Here is a 12,844-nt window from a genome sequence, read left to right as displayed (position 1 = left end):
AGAGGCTGGAAAGCCTTTCTCTTTTTGCATCTTCAGATGTGATTATTTGATAGAATTCATTGATCTGCATAGCAAAGAAAGTGATCTTGTGGTGCAGCTGGAAAGAATTGGGAGTTAAGAGGCTGCTTGCAAGATATCTTCAAAAGGTGATGCCCCATGAGAGGTTTATAGGTCTGTGCTGAGACTGGGGTTTGAATAAATCTACATGTGGAGTATCATCCACAGCCAGGCCACAGCAGAGCTGGAAATAATTCTGAGTGTCTTAAAATGAGAAAGAATCACTACTTATTGAGTTTTGTGGGACAAGAGGATAAAGATAAAAACATGGTATCGAGATGTCATTTTTGTTTGCAAACTGGGCAAAAGGAAAGGAAAGGAGCCTAGGAGAAGTTTTCCAAAAGACCTGGGAGACATGCCTAGAAGTTTGTCTGGCAGCCAGACATTGCGGGTCACAACTAATAAATTTCACTTTTCTAAGCTGGGCATACTTTAGCCTACATTATTTCACAAAGACCATGAATGACTGCTCGGCGTGGAGGAGTTCTGATACAACTACCTCCTCCATGTGCCACAACGGTGCCGAGCAGCACGGTCACTGTGGAGAACCATTTCTAATACAAAAACGTTCCCTTCCTTTAAGATGTTCCCTGTCAATCAGACCAGTGTCAGGTATTTTTCAAAAGCTCAGAGTGTTTAGGATTCTGACAAATATCTGCTGCTTTGTAGGAAAGTGGATAATTTTCCTTCTACTCAAATCATGTCACAGTTGGAATTGTGGTAAAAAAAATATGTATTTCAGTAGCCAAATCAAAACACTTAAGAATGAAGAGAAATCAGTCCAGGATGAACTGAAATATAACTGAGGGACTCCGTTAACAAAATAAAAACACTGAATAAATCAAATGGGGAGAGCTTTTAAGCAACCAAAAAACCAGCATCTTTGTTTAACACTTACTCATTCTGAAATGGAAAGTAAAAAAAGATGGGTGAAGATACAGAAACATTTCATTATTTCCAAAACAGTACATGGTTTAGAAAATGTCAATACTTACAAAAACTTCCAGTCCTGTTCCCTGTCCCCCCATCATTTTGATTTCCAAATTGAAGGTGACCCAGATTCACTAATGGTTTTCTTCTCCAAGCTCTGTTTTACAATGATACTGGTTTAAAAAAAACTGGCATGGAATACCTGGTAAGATGTCTAATGTGGAAATGAGTATGCACCCTTGTGTCACAAGGCTATCTGCTCCCTAAAGCACTATCTGCTTAGTCCTATCCCCTTACCTTCGGTAGATACTAAGTATTATTAGTGAAAATTATCCAACACTATGAGAACTGTAATACTGGTAATTAATTACATTATATCCTGTGGCAGTGAGTTTCATAGGGTAAGTACCCACTACGTTGTGGTGGTATTACTGTTACTATCCCACTTTGTTTCATACTTAAAAGACTGAATGAACAGCAATATCTACACACAGTGAACGGCTCTGCATAAATATGCCAGGAAAACTTCAGGATAATTATGTTTTAACCATGTCCCAAATTACTTAATAATTTATTGAGTCACATGAAATAAAACCTGGTGGAATTAAATGCTCTTGTAGGATGAAAAACTATGTATTTGAAAGCCCCCTTCATGAAAATTCCATACTATACGTCTAACTACCATATTCCATTTATCAGAGCTCTTCAATGTCCTGTATAACATTTTTAAGGCACACAACTGAACTTGAAAACCATTCTGGTTGCTGGCAGCAACAGTTGGAATTTATTTCATTTGTATTTATTTAGATTTATGCGAACAAAAAACCCTGAGAGTATGCCAGCCAGACCTAACCCATACCAAACTGCTGGAAAATAACAAAAAATGCAGCCAGCCTTGCTTGGTCAGAGCAGAATTCCATCTGGCTCAGTGTCCTGCATCTTTTTCTACCAACCTGATAAAGCCGATGCACCTCACAGAATGTCCTGAAGGTCAGCAATCCCAGGACCAAATTGGGAAACTGATAATCCCTCAGGGAAAACCCCAGCAGCTACTCCCTCTGTAACTCAGCTCAAGGCAGGTCTCAAGCCCCTAAAGGCACCATACTGTTGTGCCGTACCATTGCACCAAGAACTGCCATCCTGCTAAGAATTTCTGTCCTATTGCCCTGAAATATGGGACAGTCCCACCCACAGCAGAATATGTGCTGTAATTTCTACATCATTTGCTCTGCAAGATCTGCTCCTGCAAACAGACAAGAGTTCAAATTCAGCAACTGCCATCAGGCATGAGCTGACACGATGCCAAGCCTAAAGCCATTTGCCAGCCTGCCCTCCAGTGCTAGGGCATGCTTCAACCCATTTGTACTGTCGTGTAATCTGTAGTGGTTTTTGTAAACAAACAAACATTGTATTTTCACAAAACCACTGAATTGCTGTCTGTTCCTCTAATCAGAGTGGTTTTAATGCTGCAGTTCCTTGACAGTATCGGGAAATGCCATCAGAGACCTAATAAAAAGAGAGATCTCTGGTGAGGCAGCTTTGATAGAATGGATGTTTCCTACTATTGACTTCAAAGGAAAGAAAGTGAGGCGAATATTATTGTTGGTTTTTTAAAGCACTCCTTTGGCATCAGCACACGACACCCTCCACTCCAAAAGCTGAAAATATTTTCCAGACTTCCACCTCATTCCCTTGAGTCAGGCATGGAAACTTATTATTTCAGTGAAGGAACTCAAAAGCACATAAACCGGTGCATGCAGGCCTATTTTCCCTGCAGATGCAGGATTGTCCCTTAAACTCATCTGTAGATGTAGCCTGTAGAGATCCCATTACTCACCATCCATTGCTAGACACATGCTCCCCGCTGACTGCAGACAGCGTAATACTTGCTATCTACTGGGAACACGAGATTCCACATTGGTTTCCGTAGCAGCAGAAGCAATAATACTAATCTGCTCAATAGGCCCCTTTCTCCTGTAATTGTAATAACCAGGTTGCTGCCCATGAAGCGTTACAAATGTAGCCAAGCTTTCTGATGAAAGTTTTCACAGGTTTATGAATGTCAAACCACCTGCGTCAGAGATGTACAGTAAAAATAACAGGAAGTTCAACCAGACCGCTATCTTCTGGGTAATCTGAACAAAAATCTGTTTCATAGGTAAATTGCAAATGGTTAGTTTGTGTGATGTAGTGATTTGAACACAAGATCTGCACTGGAATGCTGGCATTGCCTAAAGATGCCTTTAGGCAAGTTACTTATCATCTCTATGTCTCAATTTCCCCACGTTTAATGCAGTACCTATAATGTCTCACCTTTAGGGATTCAAAAGAACTGACTACTAACAGCACAGGTGCTGAATTTCACTGCGTACAATACAGCATCCAAAGACACCATCAAGACTATTCCCTGACTGAGTATGTTGCACATAGACAAGAAAAAACATTCTGCTTCAAAATCTTAACTACCTAGGCAAGAACACGATGTGACAGGTCTAGAACATACTCAGGAGGCATTTGTTTTTTTGAAATACATGTACTAGAGACATTAACAACAGTTATTATCACTGTCCAGCTCCTCTTGTGGATATCACATATGATATGATACCTCATTTCTATAAACACTAATTGCATATGTAGAAATTATATAAGGATAAATATATTTACCTTAGTCATGTCTGTAGAGGTTCCCTGAGCACACATGCATGCAGTGATGGGAACTTAATTTTCTACTCTTTATGAAGCCACAAGAGTGCAAGAGGGTAAACTAATAAGCCAAGTATGGGTTTGTCCAAATCAAACAATTCTAGACAACTAAATGAGCAGCATTATATTTACATTTGCAAGCAGAGGCTTAAACTGAGGATGCAATATCTGGAGATCAGCAGGGTTCTACCCACCAAAGTATTGGAAGAATTGAAAGACAGCAAAAGACGCAGCTATGAGAAACTTTTTTAAAAAAAATAAAAACCATTTAAGCTTGCTAATTTTTGCTGTCTCAGACAATCAAAATTCCAATTGTCTGGGACATCAAATCTAAAAAAGCATGAAATTAATCTTTAGAAGTTAAAGTCTTAAAGGCATTGCATCATTATTTTTGTTGGATATATTTTTGATTATAATGCAGATGAACCCCAAATTTAATAAAACTAAAATAACATGAGTTAAGTATGAAACATAACAGGATATTGCAAAGAGATTAGGTAGTTTCCTTTAGACTACTTGCAGAGCCCAAGGAAAAACCAAATCGAGGGACACAATGACGAGAAGGCACCGCTTAATTAGAATATTTAACAGAATATGAAAACAGAATACTCATAGTACTGGTTTTGGCAATGAAACACAGCAAGCAGAATATGGACCCAAAAGATCAGTAGTTCTCTACACCAGATACTGTTTTGCCTGTCGACTGTCTGTAGTAAAGAAAGAAGCAGGCTCACTAAATTTAAACCAGCTGTAACGATGAGAGTGTTACAGTTGGACTGAAGGAAGCTTACCTCATGAAAGTATTGTGGAAACTGCTGTTGGAAAGATAATAAAAGGATTAACTGCAGTTTTAGTGAACCATTTACTTTTCAATCAAAATGTCTCATGTATTTCCTGTTCTCAAGTAGCTTGAATTCCAAAATTCCTTTGTCTATTACAGTACATAGTAGCAAAGCCTGTCATAAGAAATTAATAATTTTACATGGAAAAGTACTTTTATGTATGAGGGCAGGGTGCTGCTCACTGTTAGCTTCTCCTGAGCAGTTCAATACCTAGTCAGCCTGTAATCTTACAGAGAGGAACAAAATCAAGGGCTTAAAAAGAAAGTACAATGGGTAATTGTGAACAGCGAAAGAAAATCTCCACTACAAATACCAAGAGATGTAAAGTTACTTTAACAGGGCTACAGCAAAATCAAAACAAAATCTCAGACCTCTATAGACAGAGAATGAATTGCCTTCTTAATTTGCAGGAATAACAGCACAATTATTACCACATCAAAAGAAAAGCCATCATTTAAAATGACATGACATCACTGCACAATGAAACACTGCACAGCAACCCCTGTTTAAAGTGGAATGGAATTCGCTGGGCAAATAATCCCCACTTGATATTAATAACTTTAAGGAGCCGTGTTGCAGCTTTGGATCTTGTCCCTGCTGGATCAAGGTCTTTCCAGGGTAGAAAACAAAATTTGCAAAGATGACATATTTTTCCCATGCTCACTTGGATCCAGCTTTACTCCACACAGGCTTCCAGGTTGTAACATTTAATACATGGATACCTCTGCTGACAGTGAAAGGCTCTTATTCTGGGAATAGAAGAGTTAACTGCAAGTTGTGCAATGTAAAGCTCCTAATTCTGATTGGGCCATTCCATGTATGGGAACAACTACAATATCTGCTCAAATAAAACAGATCTTTATGTATCTATATACATGTGCCATGAAGGCTGTCTGCAGTATCAGATGCAAACCTATTCACGATGTTAAACCTTCAGACGTTATCAAAAGCCAGTTCTTTAATGCAGATGAACATAATTGCAAGTTTTTAGCATTTGTTAAGTTATTACATGATTTAACGTCTCTGGTTTATCCAGTTCCCTATAGGAATGGGAATGTAACATTAGAAATCTGCTCTACAATACCTGTCAAATATGCATTTTGCAGATAAAGACAAAAGTTCCCTCACCCATGGAGTCCACTGGATCTTTCAGCATCATAGTAAAGCTAATCAAGGCTTCACGTTTCAAGCATTTCTTTTTAAAAGTGTGAGATAAAAGTGGGAAGAAGACTGATGTAATTGCAGATAATAAAACCACTAAAAACAAAGAGTAGGCTAAAATAAAATCTCTAAGTGTGCTTTCACAGCTTACTTATACTTTTGTTTGGAGAGAAGCAATTACCTTGCATTATCCTTTGATGATTTATGACCAAAAGTAAAGATATGCATAGGAAGTTAAATTCCTTTGTACTTAAACAAATTGCGATTGATCTACTTCTGGAAAAGAGCAAAGCAGTTCTTTCTCTCAAAGAAGAAAGAAACAGGTAAGTCTTAGAGCGTTTCCATTTTATCTTGGACAACTTGATGGTGTTTGTTGTCTAAATATCTGCATTGTTTCCAGTATTATTTTAGGAAATACCCACTGGACAGTGCAGACGTTAAGTTAATGGTTTTCATTTATCCAATGGAAGTAAAAAGATAATCAGGATGACCACTCACAGAGAATATTTTACTCTGTAAAACACTTTGAATACAGTTGTATTCTTCTTTCTCCCTTCCATAACCATTGCAGTCCAGCAAGCTTTTCCTTGAACAAATGAAAAAAAGTAGGCTTTTTATATAAACATTCTTTCCTATTCCTCCATAGAATGCTACAGCTTACCATGGAAAAGTTTGTTGTGATTTAACTTCCTTACATGCATTTTCCATTATATCATTCTCTGATCAAAACAATAAAATAGATATACAGTTGAAAATTCTGCCCATCAAGAACCACAACCTGCACCCACAACCATTCCCTTTGTTTGTACTTATTTGTGTGTGTGTGTGTATGTGCATGCGTGCACATGCGTGCACATGTGGGTGTTACAAATAAGACTTTCCAAATTTCATGGCCCAATTTGGAAGCTTATGTCAAACTTGTTTTGCTTCATCTGTTTCAGTCAGGGTCTTATATCATTGTTGTTTCAAACATGTGGAAAGCTTAATGGAAGTCATTAACTTTTATTTTAGTTTGGCCATATTGTCATCATGGTGGGCAGATGCAGAGATGGTGTTATTCCCAAGATCCTCTTTTTGGAACACTGATGTTGTTTACATCTTCTCGATCAGAAGAGAACAATGGTTTTTACTTATTTTTAAAGTTCTGTTTTGCAAATTAAAAAAGCCCCTAACAACCTTTGAAAATGTAATTAAAGATATTCCTTTTATTCTTTTAACTGTTTAAAAACCTTAACAAATTTCTTTTTCTTTTCTAAACTAGCATTTGAAACTTTTGCACTCGCAACTCTATGGGTTATTGTTCAGCTGAAGGAATGAAAAGAATTTCATTAGATGTGTTTTATGTTTCTTGATTAAAAATGTCACCCGAGGCTCAGTGACTTGTTTTACGTTAAATGACTGCTGTGTGCTTTGATCATCACTTTATTAATGCTTTAATGAATATTAAAAAAAAATAAAGCACTGTATTAAAAGTTAAGCTCTCATATAAGGAAATTGAATCCTTTTTCCAAGAACTATAGTATTTCTTACTCAAACATTTCCTTCTAGATTAAGGTTTTCTCTGATTCCCCTTTAGCCCACTGCAGACTAAGTTACAGGAAAGCACAACAATTATATTGGACTAAGATTGAAGAGAGGGCAAGAAAGAGAGTAGAGTAGTATGTTTCTATTCAAACAAATATATTCCAGACTTACCATGCACTTGTTTGGTTTTTCTCCAGAATGAACCCTCATATGAATCAGCAGTTTGTAACGAGCATTGAAGGGTTTATATCGGCGGACACAGCCTGCCCAAAAGCAAGTGAAATCCTCTCCTTTCCGCTGGTCAATGTGAGTCTTTTCTATGTGTCTGACCAGTTCGTCTTGTTGGTCGTAAGTGGCACTGCAGTCAATCCACCGACAGACCTGTTTGCCATTGCCGAGCTCCTGTTCGTCCCCGTCGCTGGGCTGAAGGGACTTCGGAGACATTGAGGCATGTAAGTGAGACAGTGTCCCTTGAGTTTGGCTTAGTTGCTGGTGTAGATGGTAAGGGGGAGGCAGCCCCTGATGATGTCGAAAAAGATCAGCAGTGGAGGAATAATCGTCAGCTGGTTCTTGTTTTAAGAAACTCACCTTCTGGGTGCTGTGCGAGGTGTTTTGATGAGGAATGCTAGTACCATTCATCATAAGGCTAAGGCTTCCATTCTCCTCAACTTGCTGCATTTGTATCTGCTCACAGTCACCTCTGTCACATTCAGCAGAAATAGGTACAAGACATGCTGGAGGGGAGGGAATACTGCAAGGGTTTCCAGGCTGAGAGCAAGACTGGGGCCGAGAGGATTTTTGAGCACTGTGATGACTGATCTCCACAGGATGAGAGGAAATGCCAGCTGAATTAGTTCGCAGTCCATTCACACAGGTGACCAGTGACGTCTGTGATGTGCGGATGATAGCTGTAATATCAATTCCTTCAGCTGAAGACGGCACAACAGAGATGCATCTCTTCTTCAGGTTGCTTGTTTGTAGCCTGGCTGAGTGCTGAGGGGTGCCAAGTGACAAAGGACCCAGGGAGGAGCTATGTTCATTATTAAACAAGTAGGATGAAAGTGAATTTGTAAAGCTATTATTCATTAGGTCTATTTCAGGATGCAGACTACTGGAGGCTCTCAGCTCCATCCCCTCTGTAATCCTCCTATGCGTGGAAGCCTCAGACAGAACCTTATAATCACTGGGGCATTCTTGTTTAATGTGCTGAGCCGGGTGACTTCCATTCAGGCATGGAGCAGCAGAATCTACTGAGTCTTGAAACCTGGGCGACCTGTAATACAGTTCTCATTAAGCATCGCTAACTACCACAGGATTTATGATTTTTGTACAAGACACAACACTTGTTAAGCCCTGGAGAATGGAAGCACTTGCTCTCTGCTGAATGTAGCCTGTCTAATGGAGCAATTACACTAAAAAAATCTGCAATGCTTCCTCTACAACCCTTGTAAAGGCAGCATCGTTTTACACAGGATTAATTTTACACCCCGAGTTACGCACAGTACAGACAATCTCCCCTCCACTGCTACGGCCAGTTCATCAATCACAATCTAGGTTTTCAATGCATAATAGATTGGGCAAAACAATAGCTGAGAATGAAGTTTGAGAGCTTTGGGCATTTTTGAATAATTCAAATATCAGCATTTTCCTCAGAGCACACTGGGAAAATGCCTTGGTATTCTTATTCACACAAATCAAAAAAGGCTAGCTGAGCTTTGCTTACATGTCTGAGAGATGCCTTCCTTTGCTAAATTAAAAAGGGAACAAGATCAGTGAGGAAAAAAGGAATACAAAGAACGAACAGCTTGCTTTCCACCAGAGGTCTGGAGTCACTGGGAAATCAGCTGAGTATTTACTTCTCAGGTCTACAAAAGATAACTAAGAAAAGTTCACAACCTGTAGATTTAAACTGGCAGCCTATGTATTCCCATTTCCATTTTTCCAATTAAAGTCTACATGGGTGTGCAAATCTAAAGAAGATTGTTCTGCAGAAGTGATTTTTAATCTTTTTTGATGTGTACTGAATCCAGCCACTCAGGAAGCAGAACCTTGAGGAACGCTACACAGACATTTCAGAAAGGCACCGCATTTAGGAAACGTTCCCTCCTAACATTTTCTTTCAAGCAGTTAGCAATTGTTTTATGCCTTAAAATAAAACACTTTATCTCAGCTATAAACATTTACTGTGGATGATCCAACTGTGTTTTTTCTGAGGACCAGCGGGTGTTCCTTCCATATCCCTAAAGCATGGTAGGGTTTAACCTATGGCTTCATCATGCAGTAATGTGCCAGACCGAGAAGAGGAAACAGTACATCTGTGTGCAGGAAAGCAGTACCTGAACTAATAAACCCTCCAGAGAGGTGCTCCATGGCTCTTACGCTGACATGTTCCACTTAAATGAATTTTATGCTTTTTTGGTGCTAGCACCACAAAAGCTGAAGAAAACCTGGCCATTTGGCAACTTGTGTGTGAGACCACAACTATGACAAATCTGACACATTTTAAAGCATGCAACACATATGCATAAGGTATTTTGGACATATACATACATTAAACTGTGAAGCTGATGAATAAACTGCAATTGTTTTACGACTTATATGATTTTATCACTATTTCTATTAATCCACCACAAACCTTAAGATGGGAAGCTGAGACAACATCTAACACATCATTGGTAACAGGTCTCAAAGAACTATCAATTAGAAAACAGCAAAACAACAACAATAAGCTTCAAAAAGACTTCCTTCCCATGAAATTAAGGTTGTCAAAAAATTACACCTGTCTAAGGCACATAACTGTCAGCGCTGCATTCTCTAGTGACAGGTTTCTAAGCTCCAACAGTTTGCAGTCAGTAGGGCCTGATATAGGGCTTGGTATAAAAAAAAAACAACAACAAACACATTTAAGGTCATGAGAGAACTGAAATTCTCCACCATTCATTGCTACAGAACAATCAGATCTTGCACTTGCCACCAGAAGTTTAAAAAGACTACATTTAAAGATTTTAGAGGTTTCCATAATACATTAGTTATAATTCCTCCCTTTAGGTTTCCACAGTTGGTCTCAGGTTAAAGCACCTGGTTTTGCAGATGGTAAAGTTAAAAAAAAAAAACCAAACCTCCAAACCAACAAAGCAAACAGTATACATACATTATTTTTTAACATTTACAGAACCATATGTCTGTAAAATATGTGGCATAGGCATACCTAAAAACATTTTATTGCACATATTTGGGAAACCCTGCCCTGCTTGCTTGTAGCTTCATTGCTGAGTAGAAAGTGTGCTGTTTTACATTCATTCTGAGAAAGGCTTTACAGCGTACCATGCCAGGCACAGTATTTCCTATTACTTAGTTTCTTCTGTACAAGAAGTCTTCTAAATAATTCCGCTTGTATCATAGTTCAGTGGTCCCAAAGCCTCAGGCTAAAGTAAACACAACACATTTCTTACATCATATAAAGCTAACCCAAGCTTATGTTTCAGCCTGTGATAATTGGTGTCGTATTATTAAGCTTTATGTAAAGCTCCTAACTCACCAGAAATCCATGTGAGGAGTTTAAGCTGGAGTCAGTGCAGTTACCTGCAGTATGGATACAAACATCCCTGTCCTGAGAAACACTAGGTTCCCCAAACTTCCAGCAACATCTACCTATATTTCCAGCACAAGATCATACTCGCAGTCAGGACTGTATTGCTGTGATGCTGCAGTGCAGAACATGAGACACACAAAGAGAGGAATTTTAAACCAAAAGGCAAGCCCAGAATATATTATTTCAAAAGCAAATGAGATGGAGGCAATGAACTCACGTTTCCCATTGCCATGGCTGTGTCTTATCCATGCTCTGCCTACATAGTGATAAGCCCAGGCTGCTTGTAGAAATCAGAAGCAAGTCTTTTCTGGGAGCTATGGTTTCCTCTGCAGCACTGTATATTTTAATACATTATACACCCTGTGTTAGTTAACTCCTCTGGGATAATCTGGCATTATTTCAATTTCCCAGTGTTTGCTGTTAGGGTACTTAATGCAAACTTTCTTTATTCCTGGCAGAATTTTGCCACCATTGTTCTAAGGAAAATCCTGCTCATTCCTCCTGGTCCTGGGGGGTGGGGGAAGAAGGGGCACAGAAACAAAACTGATAGAAGAGAGAGACAAGGTGTTTCGCATCTAATCTGCTAGGTGTCTCCTCTTATACCTATTGACTATTTGCTCCCGTAATGGCATCTTGCTGCTCCTGTAATGGCATCAGATTCCAGAGCTGGTACACCAGGCAGTGCTGGCCGTAAGCATTTCAGAATCTCTGGATGGTAGTGAAATATAAACACATATGAAAAAACGGCCAAGAGGAGAGTAAGAGGGACAAAGGACAGCAGGACAGTGTGAAGAGCACTGTGTGGACACTGGAATGAGCATGAACAGCTCTGAGGAGCTTCCAGATGAGCAACCATGGGAAGAAGCGGGGTCAGCAGGAGAATATGCCCCACAAACCTCCCTTCACAGGGAGCATCCACGTACCAGGGATGGACAGTCCGAGGCAACAGAATTGCTGCTTAAGCAGATGAAAGCTGAATGTAAGCCCTTAGAAGAGTAACAACAGCCTCTCAGAGGATACTAAGGCAGTGTTTCCAAAGAGACTCCCTTATGTGGTAATTGGAGCCAGAGCATGAGGCCAGTAGCACCATGCCAGAAGTACTGCAGTTCCCAACTGCCCTCAGAGGAAAAGATGACTGTATCTGAAATCTCCAGCTTATTTACAAAACATACATGCCTTCAATTGCCACTGTAAATGCGCAATCAGTGATAACTGACAGTTTTAAGAAGCTGGGGGGGATTGTTCTGCTGCACATCCAGGGACCCTTTGCAATGCTGTCTGACTGCTCTAATGTCTTCCCTGGGTTTTATGCGCTGAGCTCTGAGCACAGCGTGGGCGGGTTTGCCGTGTCTGATAATGGATTATTTGACAAAAGGCCAACATTAGCTGTGTGCTGACTCCAATTGTGGTAAAGAAGGTATTAGGACTTTTCCAGTCCCACACACATTGCATTCACAGATAGCGTGTAGCAGCAATTATGTTGCACAACTTAAAAGCTATTAACTGAGTGGGGAAAGGGGGCCAGGAAGAAGAGGGATTGGGATTCTTGGATTAAGGCAGTCATCCCTAGAATACAGTTTCTCAGAGAAAGTGATTGAGAGAAAAGCTGAAGGGAATAACAAGTTGCAGTGCACTGAGGGGAAAAAAGGACAAAGCCAATCATAACCCCAAATCCTGAGGGAGATTTTGGATTGCTTGGGAGGTGCTCTCTTATTTGTTTGGGTTTTCCTTGAACATCGCATATCCTAGAAATGCAGAGTCATTCAAAGCTTAACCCAGAGAGATTGTTTGAAATTATATCTCCCTTTATTTGTGTGCTGCTCACTACAACTGGACGGAGCAACCAAACAAGAGTTTGCCCTGACTTCTGGGTGTTTGAGTATCTGGCTATTCTGGCCCTATTTCTCTCATCTATTTTGACTTTTCTCATCTAATGAAGGCTGAAATCTGGGGGGCACAGAGCACCCTTGGTTCCCACTGACTTCATTGAAACCTCATGAGCATTCACCCCCCCCCCCCAGTTTTGTTCCCACAC

At 39.8% G+C, this 12,844-nt stretch overlaps 1 protein-coding gene across 4 annotated transcripts in view; it reads right to left on the bottom strand.

Annotated features, from left to right (window-relative positions):
* GLIS1 (GLIS family zinc finger 1) overlaps positions 1 to 12,844 on the bottom strand; it is a 202,573-nt gene that overhangs the window by 94,027 nt on the left and 95,702 nt on the right. For all 4 annotated transcript variants that reach the window (XM_014938918.1, XM_014938920.1, XM_014938919.1 and 1 more), the window contains exon 3: positions 7,389 to 8,490. In XM_014938918.1, the coding sequence (XP_014794404.1) occupies positions 7,389 to 8,490 (1,102 nt within the window). The remainder of the gene's footprint in view (positions 1 to 7,388; positions 8,491 to 12,844) is intronic.

Source organism: Calidris pugnax, unplaced genomic scaffold (genome assembly GCF_001431845.1).
Source record: "Calidris pugnax isolate Ruff unplaced genomic scaffold, ASM143184v1 scaffold18, whole genome shotgun sequence".
Lineage (NCBI taxonomy): Eukaryota > Metazoa > Chordata > Aves > Charadriiformes > Scolopacidae > Calidris > Calidris pugnax.
The sequence above is the reverse complement of the archived record's forward strand: the minus strand, read 5'-3'. Positions and strand labels throughout refer to the sequence as shown.